The 22012-nt window shown below is 43.3% G+C and overlaps 1 protein-coding gene across 5 annotated transcripts in view; it reads left to right on the top strand.

Annotated features, from left to right (window-relative positions):
* Positions 1-22012, top strand: part of LOC106562417 (sodium-dependent noradrenaline transporter-like) — a 74772-nt gene that overhangs the window by 1941 nt on the left and 50819 nt on the right. For all 5 annotated transcript variants that reach the window (XR_006762205.1, XR_006762206.1, XM_045708625.1 and 2 more), the window contains exons 3-4: positions 1514-1645; positions 7705-7942. Coding sequence is in view for 3 of the 5 variants with exons in the window: in XM_045708625.1 (XP_045564581.1) it covers positions 1514-1645; positions 7705-7942 (370 nt within the window). In the remaining 2 variants the exon portion in view is untranslated. The remainder of the gene's footprint in view (positions 1-1513; positions 1646-7704; positions 7943-22012) is intronic.

Below are 22012 nucleotides of genomic sequence, written 5' to 3'. Positions count from 1 at the left end.
AAGATGTATTATATTTCCTCGCAGTCAAAATATTTGCTCAACAATTGTTTTTAACTATTGGTTTTGGAATTTTGAATGGGCTCGAGGGCCAGATCCTGCCTGCAGGCCTCGATATGTGGTATTGACCATTAAGAGTTACAGCCTGGTCTCATAATCCAGACTTAACATAGTAAAAATGTATCCCTGACACTCAAATTAGTATGACATGTTACTTTTGGTATGGTTACAGATGGTTTGGGTGGGTGGGCGTGTAATGCTAACTTCTAGAAATCCAAAGGTTGCGAATTCAAATCTCATGACAGACAACTTTAGCTCATTTGTAACTTTTCAAATACTTGCTACTTTGCAAATACTTAGCATGTTAGCTAACCCTTCCCAAACCGTATTTTAGCTAACCCTTCCCCTAACCCTTTAACCTAACTCCTAACCTTAACCCTAACCCCTAGCCTAGATAACGTTTGCCAGATAGCTAATGTTAGCCACCTTGCCAACTAGCTAGAATTCGTAACATATCATAAGTTCTGCAAATTCGTAACATATTGTAGGTTTTGCTAATTTGTAACATATACGAATTGTGATTCTTAACATATAATAAATGTAATGCCTCAGATTAACGTAGAGAATAATACAAAATGCTCTGAGACCAGGTTGAGAGTGAATAATAATGGCTGAGGCATATTTCAGTGGCTCAGTAGTGGTGGTGGAACAAGTAAGCAAATCACTTGAAATATGTGTGCTGCATTTGTTTGATAAGAAGAGTTTTAGATAACATCTGTTAGAAGTGCCAGTCACTGTTATCACAAATCTGAAGAATGAACAACAAAGCAAAGGCTAACTACAGAGATTATTGATTGCCAACAATGACCAAATCAAATGACCAAAACAAGAGAAAACATAAAAATTGCACCTGAATATATCTATAATCGAGCCGAGTGAATGTTAACAAACCAAAGGTCCTTGTTAATTACAAAGTGACATTTTGGGTTTGCCACCACAGACCTTCAGTAGCTTGTTGTAATAACAGTGATTACTAGTGTTTACTAGATTTCCTGTCCCCTTTGGCAGCATTACACTTCACGTGGTGAAAATAGACATGTGTATCTTTATCTGGTGAACTGTGTTGCAATGTTGTGTCCTGTGGTGCCAACTCTTCAGCTGTGGGTCATGTTCATTTGGCGCTCTCTGAAAGGCTGTAATGCAGCCCAACGCTCAGCTCTTTGTTAAAATGTTGCATACAAGATATTTTTAATTATACTAGATGAAGGGAATTTTATTCTTCCTTGAATTCACTGGAACATAAAAAGCTACCAAGCATGAACAATTCACTGTCTGTGCCTGGAGAGTCCATGTTGATGTCTGTTTCATGTGATTGTTCTTTAGATATCATCATCAACACAAATTGCTAGGGCGAAAACACCCACAAAATGCTAAATATGTTGTCTTGGCTGCAACACAAATGCCAAAAGGATCACATTCAAAAACGTTGTTTTGTGGGGTTTTGTCGTGATTTCAGGTGCCTTTCTAATCCCCTACATTCTGTTCCTGGTGATTGCTGGGATGCCTCTGTTCTATATGGAACTAGCCCTGGGACAGTACAATAGGGAAGGAGCTGCTACAGTCTGGAAGATCTGCCCTGTCTTTAAAGGTGAGCTTTCTCTCTCTCTCCCATCTTTGTATTCCATATTTTTCCTGACCTCTGCCTCATCTCCCACCTCTCACCTTCTCAAGTCTCCAGGCCTCTCTTTTCTTCTCTATCTTTGAACATCTCTCTCTTTTTTCACTCACCTCTTGTCCTTTCCCCTCCTTCCTTTCCCCGCTCTTTTAATGTTCCTTCCCAGTGGGCACACCACATCATTTCAATTTGGACAATGTGGACAAGACATTGATGAATGAGATTGCAACCTATATTCACCCACTCAAAAAGACAGCCAAAAGTTTATTGAAGGCGCACAGTATTCCGGATAGTAGCTCATATCCCGCTTAAGGTCTTATTCGGTATAAGCTGTTTACATGCATCTTTGATATTTTGTCAGTATTTTGGATCCCCATTAGCTGCTGCCAAGGCAGAAACTACACTTCCTGGGGTCCAGCAAAAATTACGGCCGTAATATAGATGATATATCCCGCTCATGAGTATACCTGTAACCATGAATAAACGGAATACTTCTAATTTAAGTTAATTTGGGTTAAATGGAATAGTAACTGAACTATGGACACTGACTGTAGGCCTATAACCTCTCACATGTAGTGTAATATAATATTAACTCTTGCAGAACTATGCATTTCTTGCAGTGAAATTATACAACAAATGTTAATTTTGTCTCGGGAACAGTAGTTAAGAAATATAATTTATTTATTTCAGCATCTCTTGAGAAAATGCAAATGCTTGTGTAATGTGTTATCTTTCACACTGTTATGCAAGCAGACAGTATTTCAACCACATAAAATATGCACCGAAGACGAACTAAAGTCTTATCCCAAACGTGTTTCGGCGTTTTCTCAGCTTTTCATTTCCTTAAAACAGGTCAAACTGATGACGTTTGGACAGACAACTTTACCGGTGTTAACTAGATTACTAATGCATTCATTTTATCCATGGAAGACATTATTCTGGTGAGCACTACTTTATTTAGTCTTCTGGGGCAACAAGTCATTTTTTTTTTATATAACCTTTATTTAATTAGGCAGAAGATGTAACTAGGCAGAAGTTATGACAGAAGAGAAGCTGCATGTATCAATCTTTAGTTGACAAACAAATTGCAAATGCTTGAAATTATAATATGCCCTCCCAAATGTCGGAAATTATAAGCAGAAACGTAATTTAAATTGTAGTAAATTAATTATAGTATGCTAAATTATTATGGAATTCTTTGTGTGGATCGAACTGAGCAGGTAACCTACTTTTTGAAGTGATTAGTTTGACAATCAGATGAAAACATCATCACACAACACTCCTGATATGTGAAACTGAGCCTGACAGCACAGACCACAGAAACAACAGTAAATGGGGTAGGATGTTTACATGACACAGTATCCCGTCTTAGATCAGCCTGTCCCAGGCATCTTATCCAGGTTTCTTTTAGCCGGGATTCAAGCTTTTTCAGGTTATTGTAAACTGGATGTGATGTTTATATGCGTCAACTCAAACACAGAATACTTGAGTATCCTGAATAATAACGGGATATTGATGTGCATGTAAATGTGGTCAGTATGCGTTCAACCATCTAAAAGCAAAACCAAATTCCAATGGAAAAACAATGTCTGATTTTGGTTTCGTTGTCACCTAAATGTGTATCAATGCACTTTAAGCCATTTAAAAGCACAACAAAGTTGAAATGGTAACACAATGACAGTGATTTTGCTGATTAATACAACAACTTAATTTGTTATCACAGTGCTTCATGTAATAGCACAACCAAATTACCTGGATTGCAGTTGAGATTACATTAAAAGTATATTCATGATGCAAGTGATCAATGCTGTTGGAGATTCCGGGGAGATTATTATAGAAATTGTGAAGATCTCCACAGACCTGCGATCTTCAACACGTCCGCTTTATATGATTACATAAGAAGACATTTATAGTTACAGTGTCACCGTTTGAAGGAGATGTATCTTCTGCTTGGAAAGTTTCATCTGTGCCACTGAGTCTGGCTTTAATTCCAATTTCGCTTGATTTCAAATTGAATCTACAAGTTTATAATGAATATGTTGGATTCAACGGCTCCATCTCAACCAAAAATCAAAGTTATAGAACAGGACAAAATCAAACACAACTTCATTTAAAGTGCATTTGAAGTTTGATTTGATTTGATTTTGTCCTGTTCTATAACTTTGATTTTTGGTTGAGATGGAGACGTGAATCCAACATATTCATTATTAACTTGTAGACTAAATTTGAAATCAAGCTAAACTTGAAATCCTAGGCCTATTTATTGTCTATTTTTAAGTTGAATTGAAACAATAGCTGTTGATGCAAAGGCTATATAGGCCTAAATAGTATCATTAATGCTATATGTTAAACCTCTGTTAAACCTATCCTTTGGAAATGACTTTAATTGCAACAGTGACTCTATTTAGTTTTTAAGTGGAGATCTCTCATTCTCACGATAGCACAATGGTGTCAGTGATACATTTCAAAGCAAAGCACGGCTGGGCTTTTTTAAAACCCTGGTTGAGAGACCAAAGGGGATAGCTGTAGATAGAGACATTCTCCAGTAAGAGGTGCTGCCCAGCCTATCATTTCTTATGCTAGTGGATATAACTCAACATACAAATTCAACATGTTTTATTCAAGCTTTGTCTACGCTGAAAATTGCTAACTATGATGACATAATCCTTTGGTTGTAATTTCACCCTCAAAACAACAGTTTTACCAAACTCAATGTATAGTATATTACACACAGAGTCCACGTCACAATATGTTGACAAATTACATTGAAACAACGTTGATTCAACCAGTTTCTACCCAGTGGGTTTTCCCTATAATCTCCTTCGTTCATCTCTCCTTTCTCCTATATACAGTACCTCTCTTTTTCATTTTCCCGTCTTCAGCTCTCACTGTCCACTTTTCCAAAAGCCTTGATCAGAGGAGAGAGGAAGGAGAGATGTGGTCTTTTAGAAGTATCCAGTAAATCTCAAGACACTGTACAACAGTAAACATACAGTAGATATACTGTAGAAACATAGATATGCATTGGAATGAAGATGGACACATAAAGGCTGTTTGTTGATTAGTTTTATTACTGACAGCATTATCACCATGACATACTGTTACCACACACACCATGGCATACTGTTACCACACACACCATGACATACTGTTACCACACACACCATGGCATACTGTTACCACACACACCATGGCATACTGTTACCACACACACACCATGACATACTGTTACCACACACACCATGGCATACTGTTACCACACACACCATGGCATACTGTTACCACACACACACCATGACATACTGTTACCACACACACCATGGCATACTGTTACCACACACACCATGACATACTGTTACCACACACACCATGGCATACTGTTACCACACACACCATGGCATACTGTTACCACACACACACCATGACATACTGTTACCACACACAGCATGGCATACTGTTACCACACACACACCATGACATACTGTTACCACACACACCATGGCATACTGTTACCACACACACCATGGCATACTGTTACCACACACACACCATGGCATACTGTTACCACACACACCATGGCATACTGTTACCACACACACACACCATGACATACTGTTACCACACACACCATGGCATACTGTTACCACACACACCATGACATACTGTTACCACACACACCATGACATACTGTTACCACACACACACCATGGCATACTGTTACCACACACACACCATGACATACTGTTACCACACACACCATGGCATACTGTTACCACACACACCATGGCATACTGTTACCACACACACACCATGGCATACTGTTACCACACACACCATGGCATACTGTTACCACACACACACCATGACATACTGTTACCACACACACCATGGCATACTGTTACCACACACACACCATGACATACTGTTACCACACACACCATGGCATACTGTTACCACACACACCATGACATACTGTTACCACACACACCATGACATACTGTTACCACACACACCATGGCATACTGTTACCACACACACCATGACATACTGTTACCACACACACCATGACATACTGTTACCACACACACCATGACATACTGTTACCACACACACCATGACATACTGTTACCACACACACCATGGCATACTGTTACCACACACACCATGACATACTGTTACCACACACACACCATGACATACTGTTACCACACACACCATGACATACTGTTACCACACACACACACCATGACATACTGTTACCACACACACCATGACATACTGTTACCACACACACCATGGCATACTGTTACCACACACACCATGGCATACTGTTACCACACACACACCATGGCATACTGTTACCACACACACACCATGGCATACTGTTACCACACACACACCATGACATACTGTTACCACACACACCATGGCATACTGTTACCACACACACCATGGCATACTGTTACCACACACACCATGACATACTGTTACCACACACACACACCATGACATACTGTTACCACACACACCATGACATACTGTTACCACACACACACACACCATGACATACTGTTACCACACACACACCATGACATACTGTTACCACACACACCATGGCATACTGTTACCACACACACCATGACATACTGTTACCACACACACCATGACATACTGTTACCACACACACCATGGCATACTGTTACCACACACACCATGACATACTGTTACCACACACACCATGGCATACTGTTACCACACACACCATGGCATACTGTTACCACACACACCTTGACATACTGTTACCACACACACACCATGACATACTGTTACCACACACACCATGACATACTGTTACCACACACACCATGACATACTGTTACCACACACACACCATGGCATACTGTTACCACACACACCATGACATACTGTTACCACACACACCATGACATACTGTTACCACACACATCATGGCATACTGTTACCACACACACCATGGCATACTGTTACCACACACACCATGACATACTGTTACCACACACACCATGACATACTGTTACCACACACACCATGGCATACTGTTACCACACACACCATGGCATACTGTTACCACACACACCATGACATACTGTTACCACACACACCATGGCATACTGTTACCACACACACCATGGCATACTGTTACCACACACACCATGACATACTGTTACCACACACACCATGGCATACTGTTACCACACACACCATGACATCTGAACTGTTGAACCTGAAAGCTTCACCAGAAGTTTACAGGCAGTGTTGTGATTTACAGTATGTTACACATTAAGTCTATTGTATATTGTTGTTTGGCCGGCAGGGATGTCCTTGTCCCATTGCGCTCTAGCGACTCCTGTGGCGGGCCGGGCGCATGCACGAGGACACAGTTGCCAGTTGTACGGTGTTTCCTCTGACACATTGGTGTGGCTGGCTTCCAGGTTAAGTGGGCATTGTGTCAAAAAGCAGTGCGGCTTGGTTGTGTTGTGTTTCGGAGGACGCATGGCTCTGTGTCTATACGGGAGTTGCAGCAACAAGACTGTAACTACCAATTGGATACCACGAAATTGGGGAGAAAAAGGGGTAAAAGTAAAAAAGATAATGTTAAACTGACGTTGTTAAGTTCATCTGCTGCTTGTTCTGATGGTAGAGTTATAGCACATCACATGTTGCTCAAATAATACATTGAATCAGGTGAAATAAGTGGTTGAATCCTCACATTTCCTCAAGTTCTTTTTTTTTACATAATACTAGCTGGTATTCCACTGCTGTGCTTGTTTTTCAGTAGTCTCTGCTGTCCAAGGTCTTGTGGATACATGCTGCATAGTTTGGCTTGATATTTGTGTTCCCTCACACATACACATTTATGATTGGCATTACACAGGAGTAGCAGCATTCCACCCTCTGTAACCCTATGTAACCTACAGTATGTAACCATCTCTCTTTCTCTCTGCTCTCTCTCTCGCTCTCTGTTTCTCTCTCTGTTTCTCTCGTTCCCTCAGGTGTGGGCTACACTGTGATCATCATAGCGTTGTATGTGGGTTTCTACTACAACGTCATCATAGCCTGGTCCCTGTACTACCTGTTCTCCTCTATGACCAGTGAGCTGCCCTGGCTCCATTGTGACAACGCCTGGAACAGTCCGAACTGCACAGACCCCAAGCTACTAAACGGATCCTTCCTGGGCAACGGGACGTCTTATGCCAAGTACAAGATGACGCCGGCTGCAGAGTTCTATGAGTGAGTACAGTGGGTTCTGTCCTGTTCTATGAGTGAGTACAGTGGGTTCTGTCCTGTTCTATGAGTGAGTACAGTGGGTTCTGTCCTGTTCTATGAGTGAGTACAGTGGGTTCTGTCCTGTTCCTGTTCTATGAGTGAGTACAGTGGGTTCTGTCCTGTTCTATGAGTGAGTACAGTGGGTTCTGTCCTGTTCCTGGTCTATGAGTGAGTACAGTGGGTTCTGTTCTGTTCTATGAGTGAGTACAGTGGGTTCTCTCCCTGTTCTATGAGTGAGTACAGTGGGTTCTGTCCCTGTTCTATGAGTGAGTACAGTGGGTTCTGTCCCTGTTCTATGAGTGAGTACAGTGGGTTCAGTACCTGTTCTATGAGTGAGTACAGTGGGTTATGTCCCTGTTCTATGAGTGAGTACAGTGGGTTCAGTACCTGTTCTATGAGTGAGTACAGTGGGTTCTGTCCCTGTTCTATGAGTGAGTACAGTGGATTATGTCCCTGTTCTATGAGTGAGTACAGTGGGTTCAGTACCTGTTCTATGAGTGAGTACAGTGGGTTCTGTCCCTGTTCTATGAGTGAGTACAGTGGGTTCAGTACTCTATGAGTGAGTACAGTGGATTATGTCCCTGTTCTATGAGTGAGTACAGTGGGTTCAGTACCTGTTCTATGAGTGAGGACAGTGGATTATGTCCCTGTTCTATGAGTGAGTACAGTGGGTTCAGTACCTGTTCTATGAGTGAGTACAGTGGATTATGTCCCTGTTCTATGAGTGAGTACAGTGGTTCCTGTCCCTGTTCTATGAGTGAGTACAGTGGGTCCTATCCGTGTCCTATGAGTGAGTACAGTGGGTCCTGTCCTGTCCTGACCCTCCTCTGTCGCGGAATCTAAAAGATAAATAAACCAGCCTTTTAACATGTTTCTCGTTGGGATAGACCTGACCTACAGTGCCAAATATGAACTGTGTCAAAATAAGTATTTTCATTAGAGACTAAATGTGTTAGAAGTAGGCTTAACCTTTTCGAAGCTTGGTTATTTAGTCTGGCCACTTTTTGAAGTGGACATTGTACACTTAAGCATTTCATAAACAGGAAATAACTGTTTTTAAATGTATTATTAATGGCGTGTACAGTATGGCAGGTCTTCATAAATCAATATTTAGTTAGTGGACATCAGTGAGTGGACAGCAAACTGCACACACTCACTCTCATCACCTGCCATGAAACCCCTGCTTACTCACTCTACATCTTACCAAGACTGACCAGTATGAAGTCTAAAGTTCTGGAGTGGCTTGAGGAATAGATAAGCTTTGGACTTCTGCAGAGTCACAGTCTTACAGTGTGTCTTTAAGCTTCTGGGCCCTTGTCTCATTGAAGAGTGACTTTTACCATTCAGTAGATTCTGATGACGTGGCTCAATCTGCTTACATGCTGAGCAGAACGTGTTCAGGCAACAAAGGCCTTTACTAAGCAATGAATCTAAATTGAAAGTGTTTTTATTGACTATTATTGCATCTCTGCATGGTACCAGTGTATATGACACTTCATTTTAGGTTACCAAAATTCCTGGAACTTTCAATAAATTCCCCGGTTTTCCAGAAATCCTGGTTGGAGGATTACAGATTTCCTGCTTATTCCCTCCGGATTCCAGAATTTCGGGAAAACCAGAGAATTTATTGAACGTTTCAGGAATTTTGCAACCCTACTCATACTCAAACAGTTCCACTGTGAAGTGGGCCACTGTCATTAAAACTTTTGTGTAGTATCCCCAAAATGTCTGAAGCCATCCGCCCATATACCGATTGCTCTACAAAAAGGCATAAAAAGCTTAGATGCTGCGTTTGAAGTTGACACGAAAAGCCCCATCCGTTTGCACTTCAAAGAATTCCTTTCCAGAGCTCTGTGTGAAGATTACTTCTGCAGCCCAAAGGAAGTCGTCTGAAATGACTGGGACATACAGCAGCATCCTTATCCTGCAGCTGATGTGCAGTACAGAGTAGAGCGCCAGGGAGGCACCAACAAAACATTCTAAGCTTGCATTCCAAACTTTACAAGTGCACTATATAAGGAATAGTGAGCCATTTGGGACGCAGCCTAAGAGTGCGTGACAGGCGGCCAATAAGAGCAGATGAAAGACCCTCTACCAGAATGCTGATCTGCATTGATGTCCTGTGTGTTTATGTAATCAACATCTCTGGATTTCCTCCAATGTTTTTCTCTCATCAATCCCTCTAAACCTGAATACAGTCAGTTCCCATTACATCCTATTTTCTTCCTTTTACCATAAAATTGCACTCTCATTCTTTCAACCCAGTGATGTAGTGGTAAAAAGAATAGGTGGGTAAACTCTGATCGCCATCTGTGGTGAATAAAGTTACTCTCCGTATACTTTCAATGCCTTTTTTTTGCAAAAGGTGGGTAAACTGTTGGGGGAAAAAAAGTTAGGTGAACAACGTTTACGTGCGTTTACCCTCCACTTAACCACTGCTTCTACCGTACTGTAAAAATTATTAATAGACCTTCAATTCTTGGTAATTAAAGGAAGTCAATGGAGTCAAGTTGGTTCCTTTATCAGCATATCTTCCTGCATTTATTTACCAGAAAATGTCATTCTTTGTGTACTCTACCATCTTCACAGACCTTAAATACTCATTGGTGTATTGACAACGGCTCTATCAAAAAGCTTTAGGTCCATACTCCCCTGAGAGCCACTATATCCCAGTATTACTATAGTTGATTCTAGACAGGCTGAATGAAAAACACAGAGACCCAAGCAGTGGGAGCTCTGGAATAGACAGTGATTTTTCTCTGACAACACTTCTAATCTCATTGTATATTTCAGTCAGGCCTTGTGTGGGGGACATAAACCCCTGCTCCCACAGAGCACCAGGAACAGGAACAAGGCCATCAGACCACTGCACGCTGCCACTGCACACTCTGGGAGAGGTCACAGTGACTGACATATTTCTCTCTCTCCTTCTTTCCCTCATTTTCTCCCTCTCCTTTTCTCCCTCTTTCTCTTTTTTTTCTTCTCTTTTTCTTCATCTTTCTCTCTTACATTCTCTCTTTCTCTCTCATTTTTCCCCTCGTTTTCTCATTTTCTACCTCTTTCTGTCCTTTTCCTCTCTTTTTATTTTTCTCCCTCCTCTTTCTTTCTTTCTTTCTTTCTCTCTTTCTCTCTCTTAATTTACCTCTCTCTATCTCTTCCCCTCATGTTTTCCCTCTCTATTCTTTCTCTTTCTTTCTGACGTCAGTTTGCCTCCTTATGTAATGAGCAGTGATCTCTGAGTCTCAAGGAGCTGCAGGTGTTCTTAGTTCGGAGATATGGAGATTTGATCCTCCTGTATCCCCTAGAGATGAACAGAGACAGAGGAGACATTTTCTCAAGAGATTTTAGAGATTTGAGGGCATGTGGTTAACCTGTAACATTCAACACACACACACACACACACACACACACACACACACACACACACACACACACACACACACACACACACACACACACACACACACACACACACACACACACACACACACACACACACACACACACAGCTTACTTTTCCTTTGCTGCTGCATTGCTCTGGTTCTCACACCAGGCCACGTTGATGTGCTGCTGTGTGATGTGTTGCTGTCCTCTCCTCAGCTGACTGAGGATGTGCTAGGCCCTCATTTCCTCTCCTATTAGGCCTTTATTATTGGTTTCATTGATCACGGCTGCCCTGCAATCTGTGGAGCTGCAGTGCAAAGGTCCCTGGAGTATAGTCATTAGTGTCATGGCAACGTCCCGGGGCGGACACACAGCAGGTGTCAGTTACAATGCTATCACAGGGGCTCAACATAGCTATCAACACCTAATGAGAGACTAGGATTCTCAGAAACCAAGCTGGGCTACCGAGAGGCTGGGTAAATATATACCTTCTGTGTTGATGGTGCTGATGGGTTGTCTCAGCTTATATCAATAAAGGTCAATCAGTCATGTCAATTTATACAGTTTGAGTACAGATCAGTTTGTTATATTAATTAGAGAATGCCATCAATAATATTACGCACAGTCTAATCTGTTACTCAACAAATGATCTGTCTTTTTCTACCTTGAAGTAGTGAAATAGTGATAGTGGATTTGGAGGTTTGAAGCAGGTGTTTATAATTGCAAGCATTGCTTAATTAAATGGCGAGTGAAAATCCAGTCCAAATGAAATCAACACAAATTGAGAGCCATTTTATTCTATTAGCAGCTCAGATTATCCATTAAATAACTATTAGATTATCAAAAGGTTAGAACTCAGAACACCTCCATTGGAAGTCTCACACAACCTTTATCGGTCTTAATTGAACAAGTCCACTGCTGGGACATCAATAGGTCATGTGTTCCAAGTCTAGACATTGTGAACACTCACAGGGGATCTGAAACATATACCATGACCCGCTCAGACTTCTCTTTCCAATACCTTGGATAAAATGCCTTTTTAATGATACATAAGACAATAAGAAAACAGATTTATTTTGAATCAAACATCAAATCTTGAAATCTCGTCTTGAAACAACTATTGTATTCTTGTCCTCTTTATCAATCAAATTCTCCCCCCAACCAAATTCTCCCCCATCTAAATACTCCTCCAACCAAATTCTCCCTCATCCAAATACCTCCCCAACCAAATACTGCCCCAACCAAATACTCATCTCAACCAAATACTCCCGCCAACCAAATACTCCCCCCAACCAAATACTCCCATTAACCAAATACTCCCCCCAACCAAATACTCCTCCCCAACCAAATACTGCCCCAACCAAATACTCCTCTCAACGAAATACTCCCCCAACCAAATACTCCTCCCCAACCGAATACTCTCGCCAAACGTACTGTAGACACTTTCTATCCCTCTGCCCCTAACATATTGCTTTTGTCAGTTCCAGGAAAGCATTGACCCCATATTAGCCCTAACCTGATTTGACCCTTTCCCCATACCACCAAATGATTTCTCATTCACTGAGTAATGAGAATGTGTGTAAACTAGAAATGCTTTTAGGCCATTGTTTTTCTGCCTTGTTTTTTTAAGCACACCCCATTGTTCACTGAGAGTGTTATTTAAAAAATATATATATTTCACCTTTATTTAACCAGGTAGGCTAGTTGAGAACAAGTTCTCATTTGCAACTGCGACCTGGCCAAGATAAAGCAAAGCAGTTCAACACATAAAACATCACAAAGTTACACATGGAATAAGAAAACATACAATCAATCATACAGTTGAAAAATCTATATTCGGCATGTGCAAATGAGGTAGGATAAGAGAGGTAAGCAATAAATAGGCCATGGTGGTGAAGCAATCACAATATAGCAAGTAAACACTGGAATGGTAGGGTGTGCAGAAGATGAATGTGCAAGTAGAGATACTAGGGTGCAAAGGAGCAAGATAAATAAATAAATACAGTATGGGGATGAGGTAGATTGGATGGGCTATTTACAGATGAGCTATGTACAGGTGCAGTGATCTGTGAGCTGCTCTGACAGCTGGTGCTTAAAGCTAGTGAGGGAGGTAAGAGTCTCCAGCTTCAGAGATTTTTGCAGTTCGTTCCAATCATTGGCAGCAGAGAACTGGAAGGAGAGGCGGCCAAAGGAAAAATTGGCTTTGGGGGTGACCAGTGAGATATACCTGCTGGAGTGCGTGCTACGTGTGGGTGCTGCTATGGTGACCAGTGAGCTGAGATAAGGTGGGGCTTTATCTAGCAAAGACTTGTAGATGACCTGGAGCCGGTGGGTTTGGCGACGAGTATGAAGCGAGGGCCAGCAAACGAGAGCATAGAGGTCGCAGTGGTGGGTAGTATATGGGGCTTTGGTGACAAAACGGATGGCACTGTGATAGACTGCATCCAATCTGTTGAGTAGAGTGTTGGAGGCAATTTTGTAAATGACATCGCCGAAGTCGAGGATCGGTAGGATGGTCAGTTTTACGAGGGTATGTTTGGCAGCATGAGTGAAGGATGCTTTGTTGCGAAATAGGAAGCCGATTCTAGATTTAATTTTGGATTGGAGATGCTTAATGTGAGTCTGGAAGGAGAGTTTACAGTCTAACCAGACACCTAGGTATTTGTAGTTGTCCACATATTCTAAGTCAGAACCGTCCAGAGTAGTGATGCTGGATGGGCGGGCAGGTGCGGGCAGCAAATGGTTGAAGAGCATGCATTTAGTTTTACTTGCATTTAAGAGCAGTTGGAGGCCACGGAAGGAGAGTTGTATGGCATTGAAGCTCATCTGGAGGTTAGTTAACACAGTGTCCAAAGAGGGGCCAGAGGTAAACAGAATGGTGTCATCTGCGTAGAGGTGGATCAGAGAATCACTAGCAGCGAGAGCGACATCATTGATGTATACAGAGAAGAGAGTCGGCCCGAGAATTGAACCCTGTGGCACCCCCATAGAGACTGCCAGAGGTCCGGACAACAGGCCCTCCAATTTGACATACTGAACTCTATCGGAGAAGTAGTTGTTGAACCAAGCGAGGCAGTCATTTGAGAAACCAAGGCTGTTGAGTCTGCCAATAAGAATGTTGTGATTGACAGAGTCGAAAGCCTTAGCCAGGTCGATGAATACGGCTGCACAGTAATGTCTCTTATCGATGGCGGTTATGATATCATTTAGGACCTTGAGCGTGGCTGAGGTGCACCCATGACCAGCTCTAAAACCAGATTGCATAGCGGAGAAGGTACGGTGAGATTCGAAGTGGTCGGTAATCTGTTTGTTAACTTGGCTTTCAACGACCTTAGAAAGGCAGGGTAGAATAGATATAGGTCTGTAGCAGTTTGGGTCTAGAGTGTCTCCCCCTTTGAAGAGGGGGATGACTGCGGCAGCTTTCCAATCTTTGGGAATCTCAGACGATACAAAAGAGAGGTTGAACAGGCTAGTAACAGGGGTTGCAACAATTTCGGCAGATAATTTTAGAAAGAGTGGGTCCAGATTGTCTAGCCCGGCTGATTTGTAGGGGTCCAGATTTTGCAGCTCTTTCAGAACACTCGCTATCTGGATTTGGGTGAAGGAGAAGTGGGGGAGGTTTGGGCGAGTTGCTGTGGGGAGCACAGGGCTGTTGACCGGGGTAGGGGTAGCCAGGTGGGAAGCATGGCCAGCCGTAGAAAAATGCTTATTAGTGGCTTTGTGTCGGACCCTGTACCCTAATTATAAAGGCCAAAGATAACAGACATCAGGCATACTTCTGGGCCTGGATCCATGAAGTGTCTCAGAAAAGGCCCTAGGAATCCTGTTAAAACCAGTTTTAAGACAAAAAAAACCTCCCAGCTCAAAGCAGGTTTTAGGATGATGTTAAGAAACTCTGAACCAGGAGTAAAATCAATTCACAAAAGTTTATCTCAGCTGGTAATCACGACAGTTTGAGATACCGCAAAGGAAAGATAATGATTACGCTCATTGAGATTGTTGCAAATGACTAATCACGATGAGGGATCGCCATCTGTGAACTCTAGCAAGCTTCAGACAACCGCTTTGAATGTGACTGTAGCCTATCAAATGTTTCAATTCTAAAACGTTTGATATCATTTTCGCATTGTGCGTGTGAATCCTCTCATAAATCTATTCCTACATCTGTGGTAGGTTATCAATCACACAGTTACATGGAATTAAGTTGGGCGTGATTTCTAGAATGTAATATAATGTGGACGAGGGGAGCCTGTAGACCACTGGATGGGAAAGAGAGTGATTGAGTAAGAGCAGAGGCTGACCTGGGTCAGTGATTATGAACACATGGGGCTCTAAAAAGAGGTGTGGTAAGAGGATGGCCAAAAGCCTAGCTTCCTCAGGAGACGACTGCTTTAGACATGTTTCTCTCCCTCTGACTCTAGTTGTCTCCGTGCTTTAGACATGTTTCTCTCCCTCTGACTCTAGTTGTCTCCCTGCTTTAGACATGTTTCTCTCCCTCTGACTCTAGTTGTCTCCGTGCTTTAGACATGTTTCTCCCCCTCTGACTCTAGTTGTCTCCCTGCTTTAGACATGTTTCTCTCCCTCTGACTCTAGTTGTCTCCGTGCTTTAGACATGTTTCTCTCCCTCTGACTCTAGTTGTCTCCGTGCTTTAGACATGTTTCTCTCCCTCTGACTCTAGTTGTCTCCGTGCTTTAGACATGTTTCTCTCCCTCTGACTCTAGTTGTCTCCGTGCTTTAGACATGTTTCTCTCCCTCTGACTCTAGTTGTCTCCGTGCTTTAGACATGTTTCTCTCCCTCTGACTGTAGTTGTCTCCGTGCTTTAGACATGTTTCTCTCCCTCTGACTCTAGTTGTCTCCGTGCTTTAGACATGTTTCTCTCCCTCTGACTCTAGTTGTCTCCGTGCTTTAGACATGTTTCTCTCCCTCTGACTCTAGTTGTCTCCCTGCTTTAGACATGTTTCTCTCCCTCTGACTGTAGTTGTCTCCGTGCTTTAGACATGTTTCTCTCCCTCTGACTCTAGTTGTCTCCGTGCTTTAGACATGTTTCTCTCCCTCTGACTCTAGTTGTCTCCCTGCTTTAGACATGTTTCTCTCCCTCTGACTCTAGTTGTCTCTCTGCTTTAGACATGTTTCTCTCCCTCTGACTCTAGTTGTCTCCCTGCTTTAGACATGTTTCTCTCCCTCTGACTGTAGTTGTCTCCCTGCTTTAGACATGTTTCTCTCCCTCTGACTCTAGTTGTCTCCCTGCTTTAGACATGTTTCTCTCCCTCTGACTCTAGTTGTCTCCCTGCTTTAGACATGTTTCTCTCCCTCTGACTCTAGTTGTCTCCCTGCTTTAGACATGTTTCTTTCCCTCTGACTCTAGTTGTCTCCCTGCTTTAGACATGTTTCTCTCCCTCTGACTCTAGTTGTCTCCGTGCTTTAGACATGTTTCTCTCCCCTCTGACTCTAGTTGTCTCCCTGCTTTAGACATGTTTCTCTCCCTCTGACTCTAGTTGTCTCCCTGCTTTAGACATGTTTCTCTCCCTCTGACTCTAGTTGTCTCCGTGCTTTAGACATGTTTCTCTCCCTCTGACTCTAGCTGTCTCCCTGCTTTAGACATGTTTCTCTCCCTCTGACTCTAGTTGTCTCTCTGCTTTAGACATGTTTCTCTCCCTCTGACTCTAGTTGTCTCCCTGCTTTAGACATGTTTCTCTCCCTCTGACTCTAGTTGTCTCCCTGCTTTAGACATGTTTCTCTCCCCTCTGACTCTAGTTGTCTCCGTGCTTTAGACATGTTTCTCTCCCTCTGACTCTAGTTGTCTCCGTGCTTTAGACATGTTTCTCCCCCTCTGACTCTAGTTGTCTCCGTGCTTTAGACATGTTTCTCTCCCTCTGACTCTAGTTGTCTCCGTGCTTTAGACATGTTTCTCTCCCTCTGACTGTAGTTGTCTCCCTGCTTTAGACATGTTTCTCTCCCTCTGACTCTAGTTGTCTCCGTGCTTTAGACATGTTTCTCTCCCTCTGACTCTAGTTGTCTCCGTGCTTTAGACATGTTTCTCTCCCTCTGACTCTAGTTGTCTCCGTGCTTTAGACATGTTTCTCTCCCTCTGACTCTAGTTGTCTCCGTGCTTTAGACATGTTTCTCTCCCTCTGACTCTAGTTGTCTCCGTGCTTTAGACATGTTTCTCCCCCTCTGACTCTAGTTGTCTCCCTGCTTTAGACATGTTTCTCCCCCTCTGACTCTAGTTGTCTCCGTGCTTTAGACATGTTTCTCTCCCTCTGACTCTAGTTGTCTCCGTGCTTTAGACATGTTTCTCTCCCTCTGACTCTAGTTGTCTCCGTGCTTTAGACATGTTTCTCTCCCTCTGACTCTAGTTGTCTCCCTGCTTTAGACATGTTTCTCTCCCTCTGACTGTAGTTGTCTCCGTGCTTTAGACATGTTTCTCTCCCTCTGACTCTAGTTGTCTCCGTGCTTTAGACATGTTTCTCTCCCCTCTGACTCTAGTTGTCTCCCTGCTTTAGACATGTTTCTCCCCCTCTGACTCTAGTTGTCTCCCTGCTTTAGACATGTTTCTCTCCCTCTGACTCTAGTTGTCTCCGTGCTTTAGACATGTTTCTCTCCCTCTGACTCTAGTTGTCTCCCTGCTTTAGACATGTTTCTCTCCCTCTGACTCTAGTTGTCTCCCTGCTTTAGACATGTTTCTCTCCCTCTGACTCTAGTTGTCTCCCTGCTTTAGACATGTTTCTCTCCCTCTGACTCTAGTTGTCTCCCTGCTTTAGACATGTTTCTCTCCCTCTGACTCTAGTTGTCTCCCTGCTTTAGACATGTTTCTCTCCCTCTGACTCTAGTTGTCTCCCTGCTTTAGACATGTTTCTCTCCCTCTGACTCTAGTTGTCTCCGTGCTTTAGACATGTTTCTCTCCCTGTGACTCTAGTTGTCTCCCTGCTTTAGACATGGTTCTCTCCCCCTCTGACTCTAGTTGTCTCCCTGCTTTAGACATGTTTCTCTCCCTCTGACTCTAGTTGTCTCCGTGCTTTAGACATGTTCTCCCCCTCTGACTCTAGTTGTCTCCCTGCTTTAGACATGTTTCTCTCCCTCTGACTCTAGTTGTCTCCCTGCTTTAGACATGTTTCTCTCCCTCTGACTCTAGTTGTCTCCCTGCTTTAGACATGTTTCTCTCCCTCTGACTCTAGTTGTCTCTCTGCTTTAGACATGTTTCTCTCCCTCTGACTCTAGTTGTCTCCCTGCTTTAGACATGTTTCTCTCCCTCTGACTCTAGTTGTCTCCCTGCTTTAGACATGTTTCTCTCCCTCTGACTCTAGTTGTCTCCCTGCTTTAGACATGTTTCTCTCCCTGTGACTCTAGTTGTCTCCCTGCTTTAGACATGTTTCTCTCCCTCTGACTCTAGTTGTCTCCCTGCTTTAGACATGTTTCTCTCCCTCTGACTCTAGTTGTCTCCGTGCTTTAGACATGTTTCTCTCCCTCTGACTCTAGTTGTCTCCCTGCTTTAGACATGTTTCTCTCCCTCTGACTGTAGTTGTCTCCCTGCTTTAGACATGTTTCTCTCCCTCTGACTCTAGTTGTCTCCGTGCTTTAGACATGTTTCTCTCCCTCTGACTCTAGTTGTCTCCCTGCTTTAGACATGTTTCTCTCCCTCTGACTCTAGTTGTCTCCGTGCTTTAGACATGTTTCTCTCCCTCTGACTGTAGTTGTCTCCCTGCTTTAGACATGTTTCTCTCCCTCTGACTCTAGTTGTCTCCGTGCTTTAGACATGTTTCTCTCCCTCTGACTCTAGTTGTCTCCCTGCTTTAGACATGTTTCTCTCCCTCTGACTGTAGTTGTCTCCGTGCTTTAGACATGTTTCTCTCCCTCTGACTCTAGTTGTCTCCGTGCTTTAGACATGTTTCTCTCCCTCTGACTCTAGTTGTCTCCCTGCTTTAGACATGTTTCTCTCCCTCTGACTGTAGTTGTCTCCCTGCTTTAGACATGTTTCTCTCCCTCTGACTGTAGTTTTCTCCCTGCTTTAGACATGTTTCTCTCCCTCTGACTCTAGTTGTCTCCCTGCTTTAGACATGTTTCTCTCCCTCTGACTCTAGTTGTCTCCCTGCTTTAGACATGTTTCTCTCCCTCTGACTCTAGTTGTCTCCGTGCTTTAGACATGTTTCTCTCCCTCTGACTCTAGTTGTCTCCCTGCTTTAGACATGTTTCTCTCCCTCTGACTCTAGTTGTCTCCGTGCTTTAGACATGTTTCTCTCCCTCTGACTGTAGTTGTCTCCGTGCTTTAGACATGTTTCTCTCCCTCTGACTCTAGTTGTCTCCGTGCTTTAGACATGTTTCTCTCCCTCTGACTCTAGTTGTCTCCCTGCTTTAGACATGTTTCTCTCCCTCTGACTCTAGTTGTCTCCGTGCTTTAGACATGTTTCTCTCCCTCTGACTCTAGTTGTCTCCGTGCTTTAGACATGTTTCTCCCCCTCTGACTCTAGTTGTCTCCCTGCTTTAGACATGTTTCTCTCCCTCTGACTCTAGTTGTCTCCGTGCTTTAGACATGTTTCTCTCCCTCTGACTCTAGTTGTCTCCGTGCTTTAGACATGTTTCTCTCCCTCTGACTCTAGTTGTCTCCCTGCTTTAGACATGTTTCTCCCCCTCTGACTCTAGTTGTCTCCCTGCTTTAGACATGTTTCTCTCCCTCTGACTCTAGTTGTCTCCGTGCTTTAGACATGTTTCTCTCCCTCTGACTCTAGTTGTCTCCCTGCTTTAGACATGTTTCTCTCCCTCTGACTCTAGTTGTCTCCCTGCTTTAGACATGTTTCTCTCCCTCTGACTGTAGTTGTCTCCCTGCTTTAGACATGTTTCTCTCCCTCTGACTCTAGTTGTCTCCGTGCTTTAGACATGTTTCTCTCCCTCTGACTCTAGTTGTCTCCCTGCTTTAGACATGTTCTCTCCCTCTGACTCTAGTTGTCTCCCTGCTTTAGACATGTTTCTCTCCCTCTGACTCTAGTTGTCTCCGTGCTTTAGACATGTTTCTCTCCCTCTGACTCTAGTTGTCTCCCTGCTTTAGACATGTTTCTCTCCCTCTGACTCTAGTTGTCTCCCTGCTTTAGACATGTTTCTCTCCCTCTGACTCTAGTTGTCTCCCTGCTTTAGACATGTTTCTCTCCCTCTGACTCTAGTTGTCTCCCTGCTTTAGACATGTTTCTCCCCCTCTGACTCTAGTTGTCTCCGTGCTTTAGACATGTTTCTCCCCCTCTGACTCTAGTTGTCTCCGTGCTTTAGACATGTTTCTCTCCCTCTGACTCTAGTTGTCTCCCTGCTTTAGACATGTTTCTCTCCCTCTGACTCTAGTTGTCTCCCTGCTTTAGACATGTTTCTCTCCCTCTGACTCTAGTTGTCTCCGTGCTTTAGACATGTTTCTCTCCCTCTGACTCTAGTTGTCTCCCTGCTTTAGACATGTTTCTCTCCCTCTGACTCTAGTTGTCTCCGTGCTTTAGACATGTTTCTCTCCCTCTGACTCTAGTTGTCTCCCTGCTTTAGACATGTTTCTCTCCCTCTGACTCTAGTTGTCTCCGTGCTTTAGACATGTTTCTCTCCCTCTGACTCTAGTTGTCTCCCTGCTTTAGACATGTTTCTCTCCCTCTGACTCTAGTTGTCTCCCTGCTTTAGACATGTTTCTCTCCCTCTGACTCTAGTTGTCTCCCTGCTTTAGACATGTTTCTCTCCCTCTGACTCTAGTTGTCTCCCTGCTTTAGACATGTTTCTCTCCCTCTGACTCTAGTTGTCTCCGTGCTTTAGACATGTTTCTCTCCCTCTGACTCTAGTTGTCTCCGTGCTTTAGACATGTTTCTCTCCCTCTGACTCTAGTTGTCTCCGTGCTTTAGACATGTTTCTCTCCCTCTGACTGTAGTTGTCTCCGTGCTTTAGACATGTTTCTCTCCCTCTGACTCTAGTTGTCTCCGTGCTTTAGACATGTTTCTCTCCCTCTGACTCTAGTTGTCTCCCTGCTTTAGACATGTTTCTCTCCCTCTGACTCTAGTTGTCTCCGTGCTTTAGACATGTTTCTCTCCCTCTGACTGTAGTTGTCTCCCTGCTTTAGACATGTTTCTCTCCCTCTGACTCTAGTTGTCTCCGTGCTTTAGACATGTTTCTCTCCCTCTGACTCTAGTTGTCTCCCTGCTTTAGACATGTTTCTCTCCCTCTGACTGTAGTTGTCTCCGTGCTTTAGACATGTTTCTCTCCCTCTGACTCTAGTTGTCTCCGTGCTTTAGACATGTTTCTCTCCCTCTGACTCTAGTTGTCTCCCTGCTTTAGACATGTTTCTCTCCCTCTGACTGTAGTTGTCTCCCTGCTTTAGACATGTTTCTCTCCCTCTGACTGTAGTTGTCTCCCTGCTTTAGACATGTTTCTCTCCCTCTGACTCTAGTTGTCTCCCTGCTTTAGACATGTTTCTCTCCCTCTGACTCTAGTTGTCTCCCTGCTTTAGACATGTTTCTCTCCCTCTGACTCTAGTTGTCTCCCTGCTTTAGACATGTTTCTCTCCCTCTGACTCTAGTTGTCTCCCTGCTTTAGACATGTTTCTCTCCCTCTGACTCTAGTTGTCTCCGTGCTTTAGACATGTTTCTCTCCCTCTGACTCTAGTTGTCTCCCTGCTTTAGACATGTTTCTCTCCCTC

Source organism: Salmo salar, chromosome ssa26 (assembly GCF_905237065.1).
Source record: "Salmo salar chromosome ssa26, Ssal_v3.1, whole genome shotgun sequence".
Taxonomy (NCBI): Eukaryota; Metazoa; Chordata; class Actinopteri; order Salmoniformes; family Salmonidae; genus Salmo; species Salmo salar.
This window is presented reverse-complemented; position numbering and strand designations above follow the sequence as displayed.